Below are 26,791 nucleotides of genomic sequence, written 5' to 3' on the forward strand. Positions count from 1 at the left end.
TATGTAAGCATATTTACATCAGAACAGAAAAGAAAAAGGCTGAATCCTTCAGAGGGCCCGAATGGCATACACCACTGAGGACTCATTTTATTTTTCCTTAGAATTCCAGGCAGATTCAAACAGAATTAGGGTTCTCTCCCCTTAGTGTAAAAAACGGACAAGTGCAATGTGAGAGAAAGAAAAAAAAAAAAAATTGCGCATTGCACTTGGACCCATGTTAGTCAATTAGACAGAGCAGATCTGCAAGTTTTTCCTCAGATCAAAGCAGACTGAGAAACAAAGATGCTACTGCAATTGTCAATCGGACACGACTTGTCAATGGGTGCAAGAAAAAAAAAATAATCGGATGCCACATGCAGGACCTTGGGGCGTCCGTTTTTTAAGGATACTTTACCCTTCTTTAGCAAAGATCACTGTAAATGGTCCTGTAAATTATTATAGAATTCAGAGTTGCAGAGGAAAAAAACAAACCTCATACTTATGACGTACAGATGATAGGTGAAGGGAAAAAACTGCACAGTCGCATGACATATGGAATATCAAATTGATTTCACTCGTACCACTTCTCTGGATGAGAATGGGACCAATTTTTTTTGTACGCCAGTGTGAAAGTACCCTTAATTTCATAGCTGTGGCCAACTATAAATACTACAGGAGAACAAGGCAAATGAAAACCAGGTCAGAAAGATGGAAAGGCGCAAGTGGGATGAAACCGATTACCTGTGGAATCCGGCCAATTATATCTGGATATTTTGTAGTATTATTTTCTTGGTTCCTGCTATAGACATGAACTTCACCATTCTCCAGTATATGTATCTATGAAGAGGAGAGTTATACACAGAATTTATATTTGTATATTTGTATTTCGCTGCTCTGAAATGTTTATCCACTTGCCTAAGGCCACTTCCACGCATCCATTTAAGTCTTTACATTCATCAAAAACAGACTGACATATGCTCTTGTGTCATCCACATTCAGGGATTTTTTCTCTTCAGTTTAAAAAAAAATTAAGGTAGTTAACCCGTACATTTTTCCAATCAAATTGATAGAAAAAGGATGTCTTCAGATTTTCATTTACTTATTACAGATCCTCAGACATGAGTAAGTAAATTCTAATTCGAAAAAGGAACAATAAGACATACCCTGATTTTAACATGTAGAGAAAAAAGAGAAATCAGCTCGCCCAGGTCTGAGGAGACTCCAATGAGGGACAGGTGCACGGATGGAAAGGCCGGCCAAGCCAGGAAGCTCCAGGAAAGGGAAAAATCCAGCATCCACGTCCAAGTGTATAAAATGAATTCTTTATTCAGAGTCCATTAAAAACAGGGGGAGATGTGAGTCACATCCAAAACATTAAGATCCTCTAGGACCCGTAATATTGATGGTACGCGTTTCGAGCTACTCGCTCTTAGTCCAAGTCCATACTAGTTTAGACAAAGTGAAACTTTAAAGGGAAAAAGAGGAAAAGGAGGAGAAACAGACGGAGGAAATGACATCACACAGAATAAAAAAAAAAGTCAGACCTATGTGAAGACAATATGCGCATATAAAACAATACGGGACTATTATGATCAAATTGTAGAAAAACAGAGCATTAATACATGGGTCATATGGGAGATCCAAAATCATGGAAGATGATATATATGAAACAAACAAAATGAATACAGATCCATACATCGAATAATTACACAGAACCGTCTCTTTCCCAAATAATCGTAGCCATCAGGACACACCGACACACACCCCCCCCCACCCCCCGGTGAAAGGCATGTGTTGATGTGCACACATGGCACAAATAATAGCTGCATCCAAGAGAGAAGCGGCTCAGCACAACCATTATACAATATTGATGCCAAAGACCCATAATCAGAAGGATGGATCTTCAATCAAATGTGTCTCACTTTATATATACATAATGGAAACCAGTAAAACCATGTCAGGCACGTAACCGTAGGTAAAACTATCTTACTACATCCAAAACACATATACAGATAGCATAAGAACAAAAAAAAAAAAAAAAAAAATTATATTTTAATATATGTTTTTTCAATATATGTTTTTTAATTCATCCCTCAGATTCATGCCTAATGGTGCTCTGGTTTCTATTATGAACATCCATTTTGCTTCTTTTTTGCGCATAATTTTTATATCACCACCAGGTGATATTATAAACTACTAGGTGGCAGCGTAATTTTTTCAATGGCATTAACCAAACAACTATCCGTATTGCCACCATGGACTGAGTGTGTACATCTGGGGGTTATTTCAGCTAAACAGAGTGAATATTTGAATCCACCTTTTCCAGCAGTGTCTCTGTTTCATGCATTACCAAAAACGCACAAGAACCGCTTTCCCCCGGAATTTAGACCCATCGTGTCTGGGATTGGCTCCATGAATGAGCGGCTGTCAGAGTGGCTGGATCTGCGATTACAGCCACTGGCACAAATTTCACCGAGTTATGTTCGGGACACGAAACATATTTTCAGTATCTTTTCGGAATTTACATGTGATAAAGAATTCAGTTGGCTAACGTGTGATATCACCAGCCTGTATACGTCTATTCCCCATGAACTGGCTCTTTTAGCTCTGAAGCACCACATGTCTAGATATAGTGGCTACTCACCTGACCTTCAGAATTTTATTCTGGAGGTAACACATTTTTTGTTAAAAAATAATTTTTTTACTTTTATGAGTGGCCACTATATCCAGACACAAGGTTGTGCAATGGGAGCAAAATTCTCCCCCTCCTTGGCAAACATATTTTTGTCATGGTGGGAGGAGGGTTTTGTCTTCAGTGCTGATAATCCATTTTCACACAATATTGTGATTTTCCTACGTTATATAGATGATGTGATTGTTGTGTGAAAGGGGGAGGAGGATATTGCTTCTGATTTTGTATCATACATGAACAATAATCTTATAATCTTAAATTCACTTATGAATACCAAAGAAAACAAATAACTTTTTTGGATGTGGTTTTTTCTTCTGATGTTGAGTCTAAATCTGTGACCTGTAGTTTGTTGAGGAAACCGACGGCGGGGAACTCGTTACTCCATACTAACAGCTGCCATCCTCGGCATGTTGTGAACAATATCCCCATTGGGGAGTTCATTCGTGCGAGAAGGTGCTGTTCATCGGAGGAATTATATGAACAGGAATGTGCTATTATCAAAAAGAGATTTCTCTGCCGAGGTTTTTCTGAGGAAATTATTTCTAAAGCTAGAATCCGCGCTGATTTGAAGGATAGAAACCAATATCTGGAGATTCCATGTGTGAACAGTCACCGACTGTTTTTTCTACTAAAGTTCAGCACTGACTTCCATTCCGTTGTAAATATTCTGAAAAGATATCTCCCTATTCTGAGTAGAGATGATGTTATTAAAAACATTTTAGAAAAGGGAGTGAGATTTGTTCCAAAACGAAATTATACTATTGCATCAGTTGTGTCTCCCAGTGATCATACTAACTGCAACAAAAATCTCAATAAAAACTCTCAGAACTGGTTGTCTGTTGCAGGCTTGTACAGGTGTGGACAGAGGGCATGTGGTTTATGTAAATACATGCGCAATGTAAAAAAATTCCTATCTAGTACTACGAAGAGAGAATATAATATAAATTCATTCATTAATTGTGGGACAACCCACGTTATTTATCTCATTACATGCACTAAGTGCAACATTCAATACATAGGTAGTACTTGCCATAGTCTAAGACGGAGAATCTCGGAACACCTGTATGATGCCTGCAATAGAAGTAGCAGGAGCCCCTCGGGAGCGTCACAGCATTTCATATCATTCCATGGTGGCAATACAGATAGTTGTTTGGTTAATGCCATTGAAAAAATTACACTGCCACCTAGAGGTGGTGATATTATAAAAATTATGCGCAAAAAAGAAGCAAAATGGATGTTCATAATGGAAACCAGAGCACCGTTAGGCATGAATCTGAGGGATGAATTAAAAAACATATATTGAAAAACATATATTAAAATATATATATTTTTTTGTTTTTATGCCATCTGTATATGTGTTTTGGATGTGGTAAGATAGTTTTACCTACGGTTATGTGCCTGACATGGTTTTACTGGTTTCCATTATGTATATATAAAGTGAGACACATTTGATTGAAGATCCATCCTTCTGATTATGGGTCTTTGGCATCAATATTGTATAATGGTTGTGCTGAGCCGCTTCTCTCTTGGATGCAGCTATTATTTGTGCCATGTGTGCACATCAACACATGCCTTTCACCGGGGGGTGGGGGGGGGTGTGTGTCGGTGTGTCCTGATGGCTACGATTATTTGGGAAAGAGACGGTTCTGTGTAATTATTCGATGTATGGATCTGTATTCATTTTGTTTGTTTCATATATATCATCTTCCATGATTTTGGATCTCCCATATGACCCATGTATTAATGCTCTGTTTTTTTACAATTTGATCATAATAGTCCCGTATTGTTTTATATGCGCATATTGTCTTCACATAGGTCTGACTTTTTTATTCTGTGTGATGTCATTTCCTCCGTCTGTTTCTCCTCCGTCTGTTTCTCCTACTTTTCCTTTTTCCCTTTAAAGTTTCACTTTATGTCTAAACTAGTATGGACTTGGACTAAGAGCGAGTAGCTCGAAACGCGTACCATCAATATTACGGGTGCGAAAGGATCTTAATGTTTTGGATGTGACTCACATCTCCCCCTGTTTTTAATGGAATCTGAATAAAGAATTAGTTTTATACACTTGGAGGTGGATGTTGGATTTTTCCCTTTAGTGATTTTAACATGTATGTGTCCCATTAGACTATGGATCCGTGTACGGTCCATTTTACAGCACACTGATGAGATAAACATGCGTGAATGTAGGCTAACATATTGCTACATTTTTTTAGCTGATAATATGGATACCTGGGCACGCTCTCCATCGTACTTATATTCGCAGGTAAAAGCAGCTTCTTCAAACCTTTTCAAGACTTCACCAACACCCTTTGTAGGATGTGCCAACATGGGCTTTAAAGGCACCCCTTAAGGAAGAAAGAGGAGATTTAATAAGTTCTCAATGAAAAAAAGGAAATTGCAAAAGAATATTCTCAAAAATAAGAATGATTACCTGGAGTAAGCTTACAGTGCTGAGGAAGCTCTTTAATTCCATGCTTCAAGAGGGCAGGAATAACCAGATCATAGTTTGGTAATTCACTAAGAAAAAAAAGAGGCCGAGGAGGAATTAAGAGTGACAAACACTAATGAAAATTTATACCATTTTCTTATATATAGTAATGTTTCTTAATGCACTAAATGTGGCGCCCCTGCGGCTTCAGGCGCTACTGGGTACTGCACCTCACACGAGGTGCAGTATTCATCTCGGATGCAGAGGAGGTCATCACCGGTATACAACCACCACAATTCACCACCATACACAGTTGCCCTCTCACTGGGACTGGGCTAGGGTAGAGACATTGGAAGGATGGCCATCACTAATATCACTAATGCAGTGGACCTTCTGCTCAGGAACCTGGGGGGGAAAGGCGAGCAGCAGAGAGAGAGGGAAGTGGCAAGTCAGCAGACACACACGCAGACAGTCTGAGGAGGCAGAAGGAAGCAGAGCTGCAGGAGAGTGGTCCTGGGGACGGGCGGCTGGAGGAATTTGTCCTAGGACCAGGAGTGAGTACAGACTTGAGGAGCCATCTCACACACAAGTAAGTCAAAAGTTAGCTCCGGGCGCAGCAAGCGCTAGGTCGCACTCAGGAGGAGATAGGCAAAGACGTGGACAGTTCGGGCCCATAGTCTGAAGCTGGAAGCTCAACCCGGGTTCTTAGGAAAGAAGGGGGATCCAAGGGTTCGCAGGGAGTGCAGAAAGCACCCATGACCCATTCCATGGCCCAGGAGCTGGGGTGGAGGGAAACAGTCGAAAGGTGACGCACAGAAGGAAACACCGGCCTCGACCTCTGAAGTATCTGGGATCGGCTGAAGTCTACCACAGCTCAGCCTGGTACTCCAATGGCAGTGTGCTTCCAGTAAGTAAAGAACTTGTACTGCACCCTCTGTGTCGTCCCATTACTGCCGACGCTCTCAAGATCGCGCTCCTGCGCCATAGACAACTACTTCCACCGACATCCTCCCTGGGGCCCAGCTCTGCCTGTGGAGAGATGCAACAACCAAGCTGCATCACCATCCGCCCCAGCAGAGAGCCTTCCCGCAGCGGCGGCTAATACTGGCCGCAAACCACAGGTGGCGTCACTAACAACTACTCCCATTATCTTCATCTTTATTGACACTGCCGGGGTCACGGAACCGGGCAAGGCCACCGCTGCGACCCAGGAGAAGAACTGCGGCCCTCTGACCCCGTGGGCGCATCACTAAACATACAAGTGTATGTAACTCAGGGACAAGTACGAATGGCAGTGTGAGGAAAGAGGTATCTTTTTTTAATGGTTAGAAAAATCATAGAAATTCTTTCTCCTTTGCAAAGAGCACGACCAGACTTGTTTACGTAACAGATTCTGAGAGCGCATTCCAGAATTCTAGACGCCGAGACCCAAAAACAGAGCGATAAGACCTGCAGCCCGGTTTAAGACAATAAGAGTTGTGTTTTACGCTTACGCCAGGAACCGAAACTCATTTATGCGTTTACTGAGAAATGGAAACTTATGTTTATGACGAGAAACGAAACCAATGCCTTTGTACACGACACAGTTACGCCCCTATTAGTTTGATAAACCCTGTCTGTGTGAAAATAAATTAGTCTTCTTTGGAGCACACAGCCCTTGCCTTCTGTGTGGATATCAGCGTCTGTCTGTATCTCATTGGGGCTGAGGGAAGCTGAGGGGGGCCCCGGGACTCCCTCCGCATTTGGTCATCGCTGGCAACTGTTGTGACCTATTGGTCAACCTAACAGCAGCCATCTCTGGAATTCCCCATGTAATGGGTACGGCTTGACTCCAGTGTATGTGTGCGTTTGGAATCCTGAAAGAGGACTTGGCACCTATCATACATTAAGGTCATGCTTTCATTACGCTATAATTGTATCAGGTGCTAATATCCCCTTATGTGTTGTGTGTGCTCAAGTTTAATCAATTGTATAGTATGTACTTTAAACCAGAAAAAAGTGGGAATTCCTGTTCTAAGCAATGATCTGTGCGCTCATTACACAAGCACCAGCTGCACAAACCTCATGGATAACTTGCTACAGTTAATCAGTCTGATGTCTATAGACTACTTAAGCAAGCATTGTTGACCTTAGGGAGATCAACATATCCACTGCGGAGACACCATCACGTGTTTCTCAACGCAGTGATTCTAGAGCAACGCCCCCTGGGAAGTATGCAAATAAGAAAGCCGCGGAGACACCATCACGTGTTTCTCAACGCTGCCAGGAAACTAGCCAGGTCTTTCACCGGGAAGGAACAACCACGGGAAGGGCAGTCTGCAGTCAAGGAGACCACCTATACCAAACATGGTATCCATCCACAGACAGCCGTTTCGGGGTATTTGCCCCTCATCAGTGTGGAGTAGGAATCTGGCTAGTGGGGGCAATGCCTAGTAAAAGACTACTTAAGCAAGCATTGTTGACCTTAGGGAGATCAACATATCCACTGCGGAGACACCATCATGTGTTTCTCAACGCAGTGATTCTAGAGCAACGCCCCCTGGGAAGTATGCAAATAAGAAAGCCGTGCGCTCATTACACAAGCACCAGCTGCACAAATCTCATGGATAACTTTCTACAGTTAATCAGTCTGATGTCTATAGACTGTCTGGCTCAGTGAGCAATACCACCCTAAATAATCTAATATATGTCTAAGGCAATTCAGAAATTACATGAAATTATATCTGGATATTAGATTGATTTTACATTTTATTTGCAAGACATTATCAACACAATGTACAGTAGAATCTCACCAGTATGTCTGCTTCAAAATCATGGCGTGCTCTTCAATCAAAGCTTTTTTGGCATCTGTACTCATTCCTTTTGAAGCATCTAATACGGCATCTGGGAATGCTGAAGAAGAGGAGATTCTACATGTAAACACTGCTTGTGCTGATTTTCTGCCCCACTAGGTTTTGTTTTTTTTTTAAATCAAACATTTTTTAATTAACATTTTTGTTTAATAGAAGAAAAACAACGCATTGATACAAGTATGCAAACCCATCGCTCTCCCCCCCCAAACAAAATCCCTTATTTGACTCAATACACTGTATATTCTTCTGTACATTTATATTCATAAACAGAGTAAGGCATAGGTACTCTGAGTGGGGGACTGGTCACTGATCTATCTAAAACACCTGCAATTCAACCTGACACCATGGCTCCTTCCCAAGCGTCTAAGCAAAACCTAATTCACCCCCAGGGCTCTAGCCCAGGTCAGCGTCACCGGAGCCAAATTTGGAGTATCAAGCCACGGGACCCACAGATCCTCGAATTTTTTGTATGCCCTTCTCTTCTGATAAACATACTTCTCCAGCCGGAGGACATAATTTACCTTATCATCTAACTCTTTAGTGTCGGGAACCTTCCTATTTTTCCAGTATAATGCTATGACCTTCCTTGCCTGATATAATATACGCGCGATAGCAGTCTTATGGCTCTCCAGAATAGAGAGTTCCCCCGTGTATCCAAGAACACGTCAGAGGTCCACGATCAGTATGACAGTCATACACAGAATCAATCAGGTCAAGCACTCCCTTCCAGTATCTTCTCAAACGTGGGCAGTTCCACATAAGATGAATCAAATCATCGTCCGAAGCTCCACATTTCCAACAACATGAGTTGGGGCTAGCACCTATTTTGAATAAAAATGCTGGCATCCAGTATAACCTATGTACTAAAAAAATTTGTGATAGCCTATGTGACTCGCTTACAGACAACAGTGGAATATTTTGCAGTATCTCCTCCCCCATCCCCTCAGAGATAGGTGGCAGAGAGACCTGGGAAATATTTCTAAGACAACAGGTTACCTCCCTAAAATTGGCACCCTGGAAGTACATGTAGTACCAGGAGATCGCACCCTTAGTGTCCCCAGCCGCCACTGAAATATCCAGTAACAGCGTCGGGTACACTGGTGACAACCCCACAGATACAGACTGCACCTTGCATGCATGCCGAACCTGAAGGTATTGGAAGAACCTGCTATTCGGGATATCAAATTCCCTCCTAAGCACTTCAAACGTCTTTATCCGCCCCTCTTCAAACAATTGCTGCATCTTCTTGATCCCCTTGCGCTGCCATAAATCAAACCCACATAGTTTGTCAAGTTCATGGAGATTCGGGTTTCCTCATAAGTATTTGGTGACTGCTCCCACCTTCAGTACATCTTTTACTTTTTTCCAGGTCTTCCCCATCGCCCTCAAGGTATGATGCTCCAAAAGAGATATTTTCAGAAAAAAACCCGAATCTAACTCCGCAGATAAGTCCCTCCTCCCCAAAACATGACGCAGCATTGCCACTATTGACGGCGAAGATCCCACACCCTCCACCTCCCAATTCTTGAAATATTGCAGTTGAGCTGCCAGATAATAGAAAAACGGGTCCGGAACTGCCAGCCCCCCCATTCATTTTAGGTTTTTGTAGTGTTGCAATTTTATCCATGCAATTCCCCTTTTCCAGATCAACTCTCTGAAAATACTGTTAATTTTATGAAAGATATGTTGGGGTAGCCAGACTGGTGAATTATGTAACAGGTATAGTGCCTGCAGCATCAGAATCATTTTTGACAAATTAGCCCTACAAACTACCGATAGAGGGAGTTTACACCAGGTTTTGGTTTTCTGCTGAAATCTACTTAGCAGAGGAGTGATGTTTAGTTTCTTAAAGTCTGTCACCTTCTCACTAATCCAAACGCCCAGGTATTTAAAGAGAAGAGAGCTTCAGCTGCCCTACCAGATTCTCCGGGGCAGGGGGGACAGGCCCTAATGCCATCAAAGCTGATTTGTCCCAATTAATTGTTAAGCCCGACAGTGTAACAAATTGGTCGATAACACCTATAGCTTCCTTGAGGGAGTTTGGCCTATCATCTAGGAACAGAAGCATGTCGTCTGCATAAAGAGCAACTTTCTCTGTTAAGGCCACGTCACACTAAGCAACATCGCTAGCAACATCGCTGCTAAGGAACAACTTTTGTGACGTAGCAGCGATGTTGCTAGCGATGTTGCGGTGTGTGACATCCAGCAACAACCTGGCCCCTGCTGTGAGGTCGTTGGTTGTTGCTGAATGTCCTGGGCCATTTTTTAGTTGTTGCTCTGTTGCTGTCACACACAGCAATGTGTGCTTCACAGCGGGAGAGCAACAATTAAATGTGCAGGCAACAGGAGCCGGCTTCTGCGGACGCTGGTAACCACGGTAAACATCGGGTAACCAAGAAGCCCTTACCTTGGTTACCCGATGGTTACCCGCTCTCAGCTGTCAGTGCCGGCTCCCTGCTCTCTGCACACGTAGCCACAGTACACATCGGGTAATTAACCCGATGTGTACTGTGGCTAGGAGTGCAGAGAACAGGAGCCGGCACTGACAGCTGAGAGCGGCGGACGCTGGTAACGAAGGTAAATATCGGGTAACCAAGGTAAGGGCTTCTTGGTTACCCGATGTTTACCGTGGTTCCCAGTCCGCAGAAGCCGGCTCCTGCTGCCTGCACACGTGGCAGAGTACACATCGGGTAATTAACCCGATGTGTACTGTGTGACGGGAGTGTACAAGAGAGCAAAGGATGGACGAGGCCGAGGGACGATCCAACAGGTTTATTCACAAGAACACTGGAACAGCACACGATAAGTCCACGTAAAACAGATTCGGGGGCCCTTCCCGACAATCCTCAGACCGGATAACAAAGCAATCGTCCTTACAGTAGTCCAAAGAGTTCCACGCAATCCCACGGGCCGCCACACAGGCCTAGCTCTGTCCGTGTCCACAGCTACCCAGGCTGGGGCTCCTGCTCTCTTCAAGTTTCAGCTCACTCTGAAGTTACAAAAAGGGAAATGCATTGTCTGTGCTGCTTGACCAGCCCACCATGTTTGTTCAGGGGGTAGGGGTCACACATCCTATCATCAATGGTTTGGTCCATCACAGGGCTCCAATATGTCTGCCAGCCACAGTAGATGAAGGGATCCCCTGCTGTAAAGAACAATGACTATTCCTTCACTGGCCAATGCAATTACAGATTAGATACACAACTCTGGAAAGAAGAGGACAGGCTATTTACATAATCACATTAGATGCCAAGACTACAATTGTATGAGAGAGACACATTGAGACCAGTAGCTCCCCCAAGAAAATACATGAATTACAACTAATACAACCAGGGAAATATACATATCATGACATAGTATCACAGCATATACAGTGAGAGGGTAAATTACATCTTCACATACTGTTGCTAGGTGTGCAGCGACACAGCGCTAAGCGGTGTGCGCTGGTAACCAAGGTAAATATCGGGTTGGTTACCCGATATTTACCTTAGTTACAAGTGCAGCATCGCTTCCACGCGGCGCTGCTGGCTGGGGGCTGCTCACTGGTTGCTGGTGAGATCTGCCTGTGTGACAGCTCACCAGCAACGCGTGTAGCGACGCTCCAGCAATCCCTGCCAGGTCAGGTTATTGGTGGGATCGCTGGAGCGTCGCTTAGTGTGACATCTCACCAGCGACCTCCTAGCAACTTACCAGCGATCCCTATCAGGTTGTATCGTTGTTGGGATCGCTGGTAAGTTGTTTAGTGTGACTGGGCCTTTAAGTTACTGTGCCGGAAGCCTTTCACACCACTTGATGCTCTCAAGGCCGCAGCGAGTGGCTCAATGGCAATGGCAAACAGCAATGGGGACAATGGAAACCCCTGCCTAGTCCCCTTAGCCAATGAAAACCCCTCTAACAGCAATCCATTAACCTTTACCCTGGCACTGGGAGCTGCATATAGCAGTTTCCCCATGAGATGAATTTCTCGCCAAAGCCCATATGAGTTAATATCATCCACAAAAAGTTCCATTCGACGCTATCAAATGCTTTAGCGGTATCTAAAGAGACTACCACTTTAAACTGATCTCCTTCCACGGGTAGTTGCAAATTCAGATAGAGACGTCTGATATTAAAGGCCGTAGATTTATTTGGCATAAAGCCTGTTTAGTCAGGATGTATAACGGAAAATATAACTCATGCTAGTCTGTTAGCAAGGAGCTTTGCCAAAATTTTAATATCCACAGGGAGGAGGAATATCGGACGGTAGGATTCTGCAAGCCGGGGTCTTTATCCGGTTTGGGAATTACCACAATGAGGGCTTCATTAATGGAAGGCGGCAGCCTCCCATTCTCCAGTGCCTCGTTAAATACTTCCAACAACTGGGGCAGTAATATAGAACTATAGGACTTAATGACCTCAACTGGCAAGCCATCCATGCCCAGGGACTTATTGTTAGACATTGATGACAAAGCATGCTCCATTTCCTCTAGATTAAATGGGGCATCTAATGCCTACACATTGTCATGCGAAAGAGCAGGCATTTTTCCCTGCAGAAAAAAAGTTTGTATGTCCTCCCTCCTAGGGGGTCGCCCTAAGGGTCGCCATAAGTTGATTCTGCCTCCTGGGCCTCCCTCCCCAGTATGTTCCCAAGCTATCTAGAAGTGTTTTTGATCCCATTCACTTCATTAATAAGGATTCCCCTGAGAAACGCCTTCATAGTGTCCCACACTATAGCCCTCGAGGACGACCCCCGATTATGACAGAAAAATTTCTCAAGTAGATTAGGGACCTTACTGCTCCCAGAGAATATGGTAAGCCAAAACGGATTAAATCTCCAGGGAATAGGAACCCCTCCCTCACCCCCCCAACCGTATCACTAACCGAAGTGGGGTATGGTCTGAAATACTACGGGGCAAATTCTCCACCAAATGTACTGAATTTGCCATTCGCGCATTACCCAGGGCCAAATCTATTCTTGGGAGAGAGCCAAAATGAAGAGCGTCTTGAAGAACCGGTCCCGAATACGGAGGAGGAATGTAAACCACTATGACATATGTCACCCCTGCCAACTGTGCCAGAAGGCAAATATACCTCACGTCTACATCTATATTGACAGACTGACACACAAAGGGTACGTTGCGATGCACCAGTAAACTGACCCCTCTGGAACAGTTTGAATAAGTGGCATGAAAACTGTGTCTAATCCACCTTGCATTCAACAAATGGGTCCTGTCTTTAGTCAAATGAGTCTCTTGCAAACACACTATTGAAGATGGAAAGGTTTTTGCGTATTCTATCACCGCCCTGTCCTTCACTCCATCATTCTGCCCCCTCACATTCCAAGTCAGCATCGTCACCTGCTCAGGCATCATGTTACACCATTTAAAATGAATTGAAGTCGAATTTGTTTCCAAACCCCATTATGACGTCTAGTCCACCGATCCAGCCTTATGCTTTGTAGTCGAATACATTGCCCTTCCCCCTCCCCCCAAACCTAACAACTACAACCATCAACTAATTGATAGTAGGGTCTACCAAAAAATTCCTCACCAGTAGGAGTTCAGACCAAAAACTACTATCGAAACACAACTATGTCTACCCCATGGGGAGCATGTGCTACTTAAAGGTCACTTCTAATCCAAGGCAAGGCAAGCTCCTCTGGAAGCTATACCTAAGGCTACATATTCATTGCAGTATTGTCATGACCACCACCACCTACACCGAGCCACAATATCCCTGTATCACAATACTATAAACATTCAGATAAATAGAAAAAGAAATTAAAAAAAAACAAAAAAGAGGGGGGGGGACAGGGAAGAAGGAGAGAAAAAAGGGGAAAAGAGAAGTGAGAGATTTAAAAAAAAAAAAAAAAGGGGGGGGGGGGGAGCACAGGGGTGCACGTAAGAGGGCCGTGGACCAAAGACCATCCCGGAAGACGTTTAACTGCAGTAGTGCAAAATGACCATCCTTTCATGTAAAGTTACTGCGCGGGTTCAACTACCATCCAGGAGAGGTAGTCCACACCACCCACACCTTCCTACATTTTTTTCCCTGATCCGGTCGCAGTCCCAAAGAGTAACTCCTGTCAGAAACCTTAAAGTCAAGTGGATCCAAAATCCGGAGATGAGCAAGGACACTGGGGATACCGCCCCCATCCATTAAAGGAACAAAACAAAACATGAGTCCTCTTCATACATCAGGTGGGCTCCGTCCTCTCCTTGAGTCCCGGATGTTTTTCTCACATTTATCCAGCCATTCCATTGCATTCTTTGGGGTTTCAAAGAAGTGTGTAGAATTCATCGCCGCCACTCGGAATCGTGCTGGATATAGCATTGAATAGGATGCATCCAATTGGCGTAGTCTGCTCTTAATGTCCAGAAATTGTGCCCTTTTTTTTAGGACCTCTGACGAGTAGTCGGTGAGGAGTGACACTTTCTAGCCATTTATAGAGAGATTTGGGATATTTCTTGCCGCTCTTAGAGATATTATCCTATCTCTATAGTGCAGGATCCTCATAAGCACTGTGCGTGGAGGGCCCCCCAGCGGAAGAGGCAGAGTAGGGACCCTGTGAGCCTGTTCAATAGCAAATAGCGGCGTCAGCGTATCCTTTCCGAAAGTCTGTATAATCCAGTCTTCAAAATATTCAACAGGCTTTGTTCCCTCAGTCTTCTCCGCCACTCCCACTATTCAGATATTATTTCTGCGCAGGCGGTTCTCAAAGTCATCTTGCTTCGCCCTAATTGCATCAATACTTCTGCCATACATCTGCACATTCTTCACCATGGGCCAGAGCACATCATCAATTTCGCTCACTCTCTCCTCCAGGGTTGTAGTTCTTTCAGCTTGTTGTTTCATATCTTGTCTCACACTTGCCAGGGCTCATTTAGTACAGCCCATTTGGTAAGTGAGGTTATTAAGAGAGGGGTTATAAACTCCAATGGCCGCCCTCTCATCAGTGAGAGTAGGTTCTCTGTGGGCGACTTCAGGTTCCTGAGCAGGGGATTCCGATTGCAGAGATGTCTGCAGAGGTCTGTCTGTTTGGGGTGACAGAGGTGAAGTGGATGGGTCCTCCTCCCTATCTTCCATGATAGCTTGTTGGGCCCGCAACCCCTGGGCATTCTCATGCCGCTGCTGTTTGGCATGGGACAACCCTGATGTTGTCCCCTGAGTTCCCCTGTCTGTACCTGGGGAGTTATGACGGGCAAACTGAGCTACGGTAGAGGAGCTGCAGCTTCTTTCTGCTCTGCTGCAGTTTTTCCTCCCATTCCCGCCACTCCAATACCCGCAGCGCCATCTTGGGTGCCCTATCCCACACTTCTGGGGGGGTCTCAATTCTTCTCCTCCACCTCGTCTAGAGTTTAAGGCTGATGTAATAACCCCTCTTGCAAGCAATCACTCACCCCCGCAGGCTCCGGCATTCAGCTGCTTCAAGAACACAGACAGGAGGCAGAAGGCACTAGGACCCAGGCAGTCGCACACAGCACGAGGTCCGCTGCAGCCCTCAGGCCGATATCTCTTCCTGCACGCTGCAAATCTTTCTGGCCACCGCTGACAGCACACACCTCAAGTCCTGGCTTCTACGATGTGCAAATTATAATTCACGGACCCGTCAGACCCGTGTTCCCCACTCCTCACACCGCATGGAATGCCACACGCAAGATGGCCGCCGCTCTCCGAGGCCACTGCAAGGCACTGGTATCTGCTCCCTCTCACAGCGCTTCAGACAGGTATACCGCACCACCGACCGCTCCACCGTCTTTGCCCCTCACCAGGAGTCCCAGGGAGTCCGTTTTTATTATTATTATTATTTATTATTATAGCGCCATTTATTCCATGGCGCTTTACAAGTGAAAGAGGGTATACGTACAACAATCATTAACAGTACAAGACAGACTGGTATAGGAGGAGAGAGGACCCTGCCCGCGAGGGCTCACAGTCTACAGGGAATGGGTGATGGTACAATAGGTGAGGACAGAGCTGGTTGCGCAGTGGTCTACTGGGCTGAGGGCTATTGTAGGTTGTAGGCTTGTTGGAAGAGGTGGGTCTTGAGGTTCCTCTTGAAGCTTTCCACGGTAGGGGAGAGTCTGATGAGTCTGATGTTTCAATCCACTCCATTGGGGTACACTCAGGATTTTATATTAGGATGTGCGGAGCTCGCCTGACATACGTCCTCCTAGCTCCAGCTCATAACCACGCGCCCCGCCCCAATAGGTTTTTAAATTATGGCTGTGCATTTTTGAGAAAAACCTACAAATGAATATCCGGTGAGATAAGCAGACGCTGTTTGTGTATTGGTTTAGGATGACCACAGGAGATTTGTGTATTGGTTTGGTAAGACCATAAGAGGATTGTGCTTTGGGTTGGGAATAACACAAGAGGTTTGTGTATTGGGTTGGGAGGACCACAAGAGGTTTGTGAAATAACTTGAAAATTATAAGCTGCTAAACTTACAAGCCGTGTAACATGAGGGCTTGTTTTTGGCAAGACAAGTTGTTCTTTTGAATGACACCACATCATCCATTTTAGTATACTATGTACTGTCATCACTGTCCTCATTGAGGCTCACAATTAAAATCCCCTATCAGAATGATTCCGGCAGCTAAATAGGAAAGGGTTCTTTACAGTTAGAGCAGTCAGACTGCGGAATGCCCTACCACAAGAGGTAGTAATGGCAGATAGTATAACGGCTTTTAAAAAAGGGCTGGATGATTTCCTCAGTACACATAACATTGTTGGTTATAAATGACTTAGGGACATAATGTAGAACTGGTGGAGGAAGGTTGAACTGGATGCACCTAGGTCTTTTTTTAAACCTGAATAACTATGTAACTATGTCTTTGGAGTGTGGGAGGAAACTGGAGAACCCAGAGAAAAAACAAGAAAACAGGGGGAGAACATACAAATTCCATGCAGATGATGTCCTTGCAAGACTACAGTGCTAACTACTGAGCCACCATGTTGTCCAGCTCCACCTTACAGTAATATTTATGACATGGGATATCTTAATGGCAATACTCACATTGACCAGGTGGTGTTAGGGAAATGGCTTGAGCAATAGCTGAAAGAACAGACAGCTCCGCTAGTCCAATTCTGAGTTTTCCTCCTAGAGCTCTAGACAGATAAACAGAAGAAAAAAAAATAACAAGGGGACAAAACAAGGAATAAAGCAAAATGTAAGATGCATCAGAAAACTCATACCTGGCAATGTAACGTGCTTCCGAGTGCCTGCACGCCACAAACAACCCTTTAATGATGTCAATCTTCTTGTTCATGGACTGCAATAAAATGGAATCAGTACATTACCCATAAACAGACAAATTATCTGAAAACTAAGGCGCTGGCAAAAGGCGGTATAAGGTGTACGCATAAGGCGATAGTCTGGAGCCTTTTCAGAATGGCCCAACTGTATATCTTACTACACTGTTTAATAACAGAGCTGGATGGTATTGATGAAGTAGCCTAAGTATAGACCAGGGTTCACATCATGTGCAGTCTTAATAAAATGAACGGGAGCTGCAGGCCCTAAGAACACCACTGCACAGTGTATGGAGTCGGGCTGGTCTGGTTCTGTATTTAGCAACCAGAAAGCCGACAACCGCTGATAATAGGGGTGCCCGTTGTCCGACCACCATCAATCTAATATAAAAAAGGATCATAAATGGCAGAATAGCAGATTATAACCATGGAAGTCATGTTATTTAAATATCTGGTGTAGGTAAATACATCCTTTGACTTTTCCAAGAGCTTTTATTGAAAGTGTGGGTATACAGGAATTTAACTAATAGCCCCGCCTTGTTGTCCAGGACTACTACTGAATTTGACAAGGACTCTAACATGCAAAATCCTGACACTGTGTAATGGTCTCACTGTTAGGATTCAGCTGTTTCCACATTCCCAGTGCTCATCACATCACTGCCCCATGAGCATACAGCTGAACATATGTGGACTACTTTTCTATTTCTGTTCAATTGTCTTTATTGATGGGTGCCCACCAGCAGTCATGTGCCGTATTGCTGACATCACGATAGGAGCAATAATAGCAGTAGTACGGCACGTGACAAACGCTGGAAAGTCACCACTGGATTGCTGGGCGAGAAAAAACGATTATTTTACAGCAAAAGCAGCTATTCTTAACCCTTTAATTACACGGGGGAGATGCAGTGACCAAAAATATGGCAATTTTGGCTTTCCACTAACAGTTCTTTACTGCGTTTACCATTCAGGTTGAATACACTTTTAGTTGGCAGACTATTATGGATGGAATGAAGACAAAAGTTAAATTTTTTCATGGTCTTTCTTTCACCTATTAAAAATAAAGGGTGGTATGAATTACCATCAGGTAACATAGTAATATAGTTTCTAAGGCTGAAGGAAGACCTTATGGCCATTAGTTCATCCTATTTTTAGTGCCGCTGTTCTGCAGTGTTGAACCTGTGAAATGCAAAAACCCACAGAGTAGAAGCCAATTATTCTCCGACTCCTAAGCTGGGTCAACTATCTATCTGTAATATTATGTTATTCATGATATACAAGAAGGACATAGCTGAACTGGAGAGGGTGCAAAGAAGAGCGACCAAGATTATTAGAGGAATGGGGGGGCTGCAATACGAAGACAGGTTATTAAACTTGGGGTTATTTAGTCTGGAAAAACGAAGGCTTAGGGGAGATCTAATCACAATGTATAAATATATGAGGGGACAGTACAGAGACCTTTCCAAAGATCTGTTTACACCTAGGCCTGCGACTGGAAGACGGGGGCATCCGCTACGTCTTGAGGAAAGAAGGTTTAATCATAATCACAGACGAGGATTCTTTACTGTACGAGCAGTGAGACTATGGAATTCTCTGCCGCATGATGTTGTAATGAGTGATTCACTACTAACATTTAAGCAGAGCCTGGATGCCTTTCTTGAAAAATTTAATATAACCAGTTATGTATATTAGATTTTATGACAGGGTATTGATCCAGGGAACTAGTCTGATTGCCGGATGTGGAGTCAGGAAGGAAATTTTTTCCCCATTGGAACTTGTTTGCCACATTGGGGTTTTTTGCCTTCCTCTGGATCAACATGTTAGGCTACGGGTTGAACTAGATGGACTTAGAGTCTCCCTTCAACCTTAAAACTATGATACTATGATACTATGATAACCTTCTATAACCGTTGTTATCAAAAAAAAGCATCCATTCATCTCTTAAATTCATTCAGTGAGTTGGCCATCACTTCTTCTCAGGAAGAGAGTTCCAGAGCCTCACTGCTCTTACCGTGAAGAACTCTATTCTATGCTGGTGCAGAAATTTTCTTTCCTCCAAACAAAGAGAATGCACCCTTGTTTTTGTCAGGTATTCTTTTAATTTCAAATGAACTTAACTTTTTTTTTGTAATTAGGCTGGACTTCACAGGAGTACCAACATGGCAGCCATAGGGGCCTACAAAAGCAAGGCAACTTATTAAAAACATCAACTTGCAGTGGTAAGGATTAATGCATGAATGAACAAGACAGATTGTGTGCACAAACAATGGCACTGTTTGTTAATCCCTGCCACTGCAGGTTGATCTTTTTTCCTTCTCTTATCTTTCCTGATGAACTCTCTGACCTGCGAGGGAAATGCATCGTAAGGCTAGGTTTGCACACTGCGTCTTTTTGACGCTGCGTTTTTGGCCGCTAAAAACGCACAAAAACGCACCTGCATCGAAAAAACGCATCAAAAAACGCATGCGTTTTTGCCGCGATTTGGTGTGTTTTTGGCTGCGTTTTGCTGCGTTTTTGATCTCTGCGTTTTGCTGCGTTTTTCCAATGCATTGCATGGGGGGAAAACGCAGAAAAACGCAGGAAAGAACTGACATGTCCATTTTTTTTTTTAACTCAAAAACGCAGGTAAAAAAACAGATGTGTGCGGACAGCAAAAATGAAAACTCATAGACTTTGCTGGGGAAGCAAAGTCCTTCAGTTTTGAGGCCAAAAACGCACCCGAAAAACACGCAAAAACGCCGCGGAAAACGCACTGTGCGCACATAGCCTAAGAGCTTTATCTGAGTTTTGGGGACAGCCATCACACTTGGGTGCTGCCCTTGTCAGGGCAGAAGTAATACATCGGGGCACGAGAGGGGTTAATCTTCTGCCCTTGGACTGGCCAGCATTTATTCTGCCTTGGAGTTTTTCATCTCATCGGTGTGTTTGGTGTATCCGCTCATGGAGAACGATCGGGTGAGATCATGGACAATTTGTTTATTTGCACATTATATTTATACACTGCCCTTTTCGGTAGTTTTTGGATGATTTTAATGAATTCTAGTAAAAGTTACCGTATTTTTCAGACTATAAGACGCACCCTGGTTTTAGAGGAGGAAAATAAAATTTTAAGCAAAAAATGGGAGTCATGACACACTGTTATAGAGCGAGGATCTGCTGCTGACACTTATGGGGGTAATGTCTCCAAATTCTCTACTTAAAGTACCCCAGACTGGTAATGATCCTCCTGCCTTGATTATACAGTATATGTCCCTCATCCTGCTATATACCCCATCCTGGCATATGGCCCCATCCTGCTATATACCTCCATCCTGCTATATTCCCCCATATTGCTCATATACCACTCCCTGCTCATATACCCCCATCCTGCTCATAATATACCCCCCACCCTGCTCATAATATATCCCCATCCTGCTCATAATATACCCCCATCCTGCTATACGCCCCCATCGTGCTATACACCCCCGGTCCTGGTATACGGCCCGCATCATGTAGGACATAAAAAAAAAAAAATGTTCATACTCGCATTACCTCACTCCCTGCAGCATCGCTCCTCCTCCCGTCTGTGTCAGCGCCACTGAGTGGAGCCGTCCCCCTTCCCCTGCAGCATTGCGATGTCCTCCTGTGCCAGCGGCGGCTGCGTGTGGACACGTGCGCACAGCGATGACGTCATTGCTGTGCGCGCCGCTAGTCTCCACTCAGCGGCCGCCGCTGGCACAGGAGGACATCGCAATGCTGCAGGAGAACGGGGATGGCTCCACTCAGCGGCCGCTGGCAGCCAGGAGGAGATCGCGGTGCTGCAGGGGAACGGTGACAGGTGAATATACTGATTCACTGCACCCCGCGCTGATGATGATGTGCGGGGGGCAGTGAATACAGCCGCACATGATCACTCCAGGCTGTAGTTGCCAGGGGTGATCATGCGGGCTGGCTGTTTATCTCTCGCCCATCATCCCGCCCACCTGTCAGCGTCTGCTTCAGCGCTGAGAGATGGACGGGAGGATGTGCGTGCATATTAAATGAGCAGGTCCACGTGGTCACGGCAGGCGCTGCTGCAGCCTGCTCGTGCTCTTGATGACCCGCGCCATCACAGCACCCTTATTCCCGGCCCTATATTCAGACCATAAGACGCACCCTCCACTTTCCCCCAACATTTGGGGGGAAAAAAAGTGCGTCTTATGGTCCGAAAAATACGGTATATATTACTCCTGCCTTTATATTCGGTTTAGATTGTACTTTGGACACAACTTGTGGTCTCTGTGGTTGCAGAGAATTGGCTTTATTTTTATTTATTTATTAGAAGGTGGCCCGATTCTACGCATCGGGTATTCTAGAATTTACGTATTGTGTAGTTAATGTATGAGTTTTGAGATATATATATATATATATATATATATATATATATATATATATATATATATGAGGTAGCAGCGTTGCTTGGGCAAAAACGTGAGGCAGTGAGGCAGCAGCGTGTTCACACCAACAGTCTATTTATTGTTGCAGCATAAATAGATCCAATTTCCCACTGTCAAAGTCTCTTCCGGATCACAGCCGGTGCATATAGACAAATTCTTTGCATCAAAATGTCTTGTTACCTTAGGACCCCGTTAACCGCAGGGATCTGTGTAAGGTTCTCCTAGGCTCACACTCTTGGCCTGTGTTCACTCCACACAGAGCCAGCCCAGCTCACACGGCATGTGTTAGCTTCACCAAGCCTGGCTCTCAACTGAGACACACCCTGCTGTGCTCTGCATGATTTTAAACGAAAATGCCGGACATGAAGATTGCTACAAAACCTGGACTGGGAGGAGGGATCTGTCTCCCTGTTACCCTTTGTGCTATACTCCCAGTAATAGCTATAGCAAACTCAGAGGGTTTCCAGACACATTCTGGGGGACACATAGCGGTCTTCAAATATTACCCCTGTCACTGCCTCACATATCCCCCCCCTCAGTTCAAACGGGCGGGGTTGAACTTTTGCCAACATACAGGGACCTCTGGACAGGGCATCCGCATTGCCCTGCAACCTACCAGCCCGGTGTTCCACAGAAAAGTGAAAGTTCTGCAAGGAGAGAAACCACCTGGTGACTCTAGCATTTCTCTCCTTAGCATTCCTCATCCAGACCAAAGGGGAGTGGTCTGTCACCAGGCGAAAGTGTCGCCCCAGCAGGTAGTAGCGTAGGGATTCCAGAGCCCATTTTATGGCCAGGCACTCCTTCTCCACTATGCTATAGTTCTTCTCTGCCGGGGTGAGTTTTCTACTCAAATAGGTGACCGGGTGCTCTTCTCCATCTACCTCCTGGGACAGAACCGCACCCAGACCCACCTCAGAGGCATCTGCCTGTACTATAAACTCCTTTTGAAAGTCAGGGCTGACAAGGACAGGCTGACCACATAGGACTACCTTTAGCGCCTGAAAGGCTTCCTCTGCTTGTGTATTCCAGTGGACCATGACCGACTTCTTCCCTTTTAAAAGATCGGACAAAGGCGCCGACCGTCCAGCAAAATTGGGTATGAATCGTCGGTAATACCCCATTATACCCAGAAAGGCTCTTACCTGTTTTGTGGTAAGGGGACGAGGCCAGTTTTGAATGGCTTCGATTTTGTTTACTTGTGGCTTGATAACCCCTTGGCCTATCACATACCCCAAGTAACGGGCTTCTTTGAGACCCATAGCACATTTGCTTGGATTTGCCGTCAGACCAGCCGCTCTGAGCGAATCCACTACCGCTTGTACCTGAGATAAGTGGGTGCTCCAGTCACTGCTATAGATGATGATGTCATCCAAATATGCGGAGGCATATGGTTGATGGGGTTCTAACACTATGTCCATTAATCTCTGAAACGTGGCCGGAGCCCCATGTAAACCCAATGGCAAGACGACATAGTGATAGAGCCCCCCTGGCGTGACAAAAGCGGTCTTTTCTTTTGCCGCCTCTGTCAGCGGAACCTGCCAGTAACCTTTAGTGAGATCGAGAGTCGTTAAGTACTGGGCCCGTCCCAGTCTCTCTATCAGCTCGTCGACCCTGGGCATGGGATACATATCAAATTTCAAAACCTCATTTAATTTTCGGAAGTCATTACAGAATCTTAAAGAACTGTCTGGTTTCGGGATCAGCACAATGGGACTGGCCCATTCGCTCGTGGATTTTTCAATAACCCCTAGTTGGAGCATCTTTTCTACCTCCTCCGCAATGGCTTGCCTACGAGCCTCTGGTACCCGGTATGGTCTCAGGCGTACCCTTACTTGAGGCTCGGTGACAATATCATGGTGGATTACGGTTGTTCGGCCGGGTAGGCTTGAGAACACATCCGTATTCCGCTGCACTAACCTCCGAGACTCCCGTCTCTGCTGTTTTGAGAGAGAATCCCCTATCCTTACTCCCAATTCATCATCAGGGGACTCCTCCTTTGTTGTTGTCAAGGCACCTGAAAAGGTTAGGTCCAACGTTACGTCAGCCACCATACATTCCCTGTCTTTCCACGCCTTCAGCAGGTTTACATGGTAGATTTGCTCTGGTTTTCTTCTACCTGTCTGATACACCTTATAGTTTACTTCCCCCACTTTCTCCCGGATCTCATAGGGACCTTGCCATTTGGCTAAGAACTTACTTTCTGCAGTAGGTATTAGGACTAAGACACGATCTCCCGGTTTAAAAGACCTGATGGAGGCCTTTCTATTATACTGAGTACTTTGGGCTGCCTGAGCATCCAGCAAATGCTCTTTAACAATGGGCATTATTGCCGTGATATGATCCTGCATACCCATAACGTATTCCACTGTGCTTTTGTGAGGGGTGGGCTCCTGTTCCCAAGTTTCCTTAACTATATCCAGCAGTCCCCGCGGATGTCTGCCATACAGTAACTCAAATGGCGAGAACCCGGTGGAAGATTGTGGGACCTCGCGAATAGCGAACATTAAATAGGGCAATAACATGTCCCAATCTTTCCCCTCTTTGGAGACCACCTTTTTCAACATAGCCTTTAGAGTTTTATTAAAACGTTCCACTAGACCATCAGTCTGGGGATGGTACACTGACGTGCGTAGCTGCTTGATCTGGAGGAGTTTGCACAGTTCCTTTGTAATTTTAGACATAAAGGGAGTGCCCTGATCGGTCAGGATTTCTTTGGGTAACCCCACGCGACAGAACATAGCAAACAACTCCCGAGCAATAAGCCTCGCCGAGGTGTGACGTAGTGGAATGGCCTCCGGATAACGTGTCGCGTAATCCATCACTACCAGGATGTGCTGGTGACCACGGGCTGATTTTACAATGGGTCCGATCAGATCCATAGCAATCCGCTCAAAAGGCACCTCTATAATGGGTAAAGGTATCAGAGGACTACGGAAACGGTGCGTTGGTGCGGTCAACTGACAAACTGGGCAGGACTCACAGAACCTCTTAATTTCTGCGCCGACCCCTGGCCAGTAAAACCGCTGAAACATGCGTTCCCGCGTTTTCTCTTCACCTAGGTGCCCACTCATTAGGTGGTTATGAGCCAATTCCAAGGTCTGACGGCGGTACGGCTGAGGGACCACCAACTGTTCCTCTATTTCCCCCCGGATTGTATCAACCCGATAGAGCAACTCTCGCTTTAGAGCCATGTAGGGAGTTTCCAGCCTGGCACCAGGCCGCTGGGGTACCCCATCAATTACCTGTATATTTCCACGTCCAGGAGCCAATGTGGGGTCCCGGAGCTGTGCTGTTCCGAAATTATCTGGAGACACGTTCAACTCCGGGATTGCCTCGGGTGGCTCAACCTCTCCTGCCATTACCTCTAGGGGGAACCTGGCAGGGTTACACTCTGTCCCTCTACTGGTGACCCCTACGGCAGGTATGCCTGAGTCGGGATCGTCCGGCTCAGGGCCTGGTTCAATCATACACCTCGGAGGGCTAGGTCGCCTCCCACAATGTCCAGAACAGGGGCAAGTCTCTTCCCAAAATAACAGCATGTGGAAGTCTTTTCATCACCCCCACTTCATGTTGTACCTCTCCAAACGAGGTAGCAATGGTGACCCTTTCCATAGGGTATTCACGTAGGTCTCCATGAATACAAAGTACCCCTACTTTATGTCCCGTAGGGTTTTCCCCGGAGACCAAGGAGGCATGTACAAGAGTCACTAAACTTCCTGAGTCCAACAAAGCCTCTGCTGTATAACCATTAACACGTACTTTGCAGAGATGGGGCTCCTCCCCCATAGCAACAGTGCTTACGGTACAAACAGTATGGGCATACATTGATACCCGGCGAGCGTACCGGCAGTCCATGGGTTCTGATGTGAGTGGGCACTGTGCCATCACATGCCCGAGCTGATGGCACCGCCAGCACATAACATCAGAGGTGTCCCTGTTTCGGGTGTCTGACTTTGGGGAACCGGGACTCCTGCTGACCTTAGTCTGGGGTTTACTCTCTGCCAGGGCTGAAGACGGGGCAGCACCCGAGGAGGGACAGGAGTCTTTTACCAACTGTGAAGGGGGCGTATCCCTACGGAGTGCCCGCCGTGAAGCAGAGTCCCGGACCAACTCCTGGGTAGCTGTGTAGCGTTCCACCAAATTCACTAGCTGGTCTAGGGTACCGGGGTCCCCCTGTCCCACCCACCGTTGAATGGGGGCTGACAAAGTCCGCACAAACCGTTCAATCACCACCCGCTCAATCATCTGTCCGGGGTTCAAGGTCTCCGGCTGCAGCCATTTTTTTACAAGGTCCAGTAAGACATGGGCCTGTGAGCGTGCAGGTTTTCCCTCCTCAAAGGACCACTGATTCACTCGTTGGGCCCGGAGATAAGTGTTAACCCCCATTCGTGCAAGGATCTCACCTTTCAGTGTGCCATAGTCCTTGGCATCCTCCGTGCTGAGATCCAGGTAGGCTTTTTGGGGTTCACCTACCAAGAACGGGGCCACGACATCAGTCCAACGGTCGATAGACAATTTCTCTCGCTCAGCGGTCCTCTCAAACACGGAGAGAAAGGCTTCTGGGTCATCCTCTGCACTCATCCTCGTAAGTGCTGCCCTTACTCTGTCCTGGGCCGCAGGAAGGACTGGATGACCTGGAGTTACCGCTGGGAGCGCTTCTCGCAGAGCAGAAAGCTGCTTAGCCAACAAGCTGTTTGTCTCCTGTTGCGGAATGAACGCCCGCTGGAGCTGGACATTGGTTTGTTGCTGCTGAGCATTAGCCTGGGCCAGCTGCTTTACAAGATCCTCCATGGTGGCTGCTGAGTTAAACTGTAACTTTGCAGGCTTGATCATAAACATGTGAAAACTGGGTTGTTGCCCCTAGCAACCAGGCTGCAACGCCTGTAAGCTTCGTGGACCCGCCGATCCACCGCAAACAGTCAGTAAAAAAAAACCAATTCTTTTTTTTTTTTTTTTTCTCCCGGGTAAGTACCTCTTAGGCCATTGCCCTTAGCAACTAGGCTGCAGTGCCCGCATTCTCCACCATAATGTGAGGTAGCAGCGTTGCTTGGGCAAAAACGTGAGGCAGTGAGGCAGCAGCGTGTTCACACCAACAGTCTATTTATTGTTGCAGCATAAATAGATCCAATTTCCCACTGTCAAAGTCTCTTCTGGATCACAGCCGGTGCATATAGACAAATTCTTTGCATCAAAA

At 45.6% G+C, this 26,791-nt stretch overlaps 1 protein-coding gene across 3 annotated transcripts in view; it reads right to left on the minus strand.

Annotated features, from left to right (window-relative positions):
* LIG1 (DNA ligase 1) overlaps window positions 1-26,791 on the minus strand; it is a 793,173-nt gene that overhangs the window by 329,449 nt on the left and 436,933 nt on the right. For all 3 annotated transcript variants that reach the window (XM_075328747.1, XM_075328748.1, XM_075328746.1), the window contains exons 15-20: window positions 17,129-17,205; window positions 16,950-17,041; window positions 7,892-7,991; window positions 5,103-5,188; window positions 4,901-5,016; window positions 721-816 (exon numbers count right to left, since the gene is read on the minus strand). In XM_075328747.1, the coding sequence (XP_075184862.1) occupies window positions 721-816; window positions 4,901-5,016; window positions 5,103-5,188; window positions 7,892-7,991; window positions 16,950-17,041; window positions 17,129-17,205 (567 nt within the window). The remainder of the gene's footprint in view (window positions 1-720; window positions 817-4,900; window positions 5,017-5,102; window positions 5,189-7,891; window positions 7,992-16,949; window positions 17,042-17,128; window positions 17,206-26,791) is intronic.

This window comes from Anomaloglossus baeobatrachus, chromosome 11, assembly GCF_048569485.1.
Source record: "Anomaloglossus baeobatrachus isolate aAnoBae1 chromosome 11, aAnoBae1.hap1, whole genome shotgun sequence".
Classification (NCBI taxonomy): Eukaryota; Metazoa; Chordata; class Amphibia; order Anura; family Aromobatidae; genus Anomaloglossus; species Anomaloglossus baeobatrachus.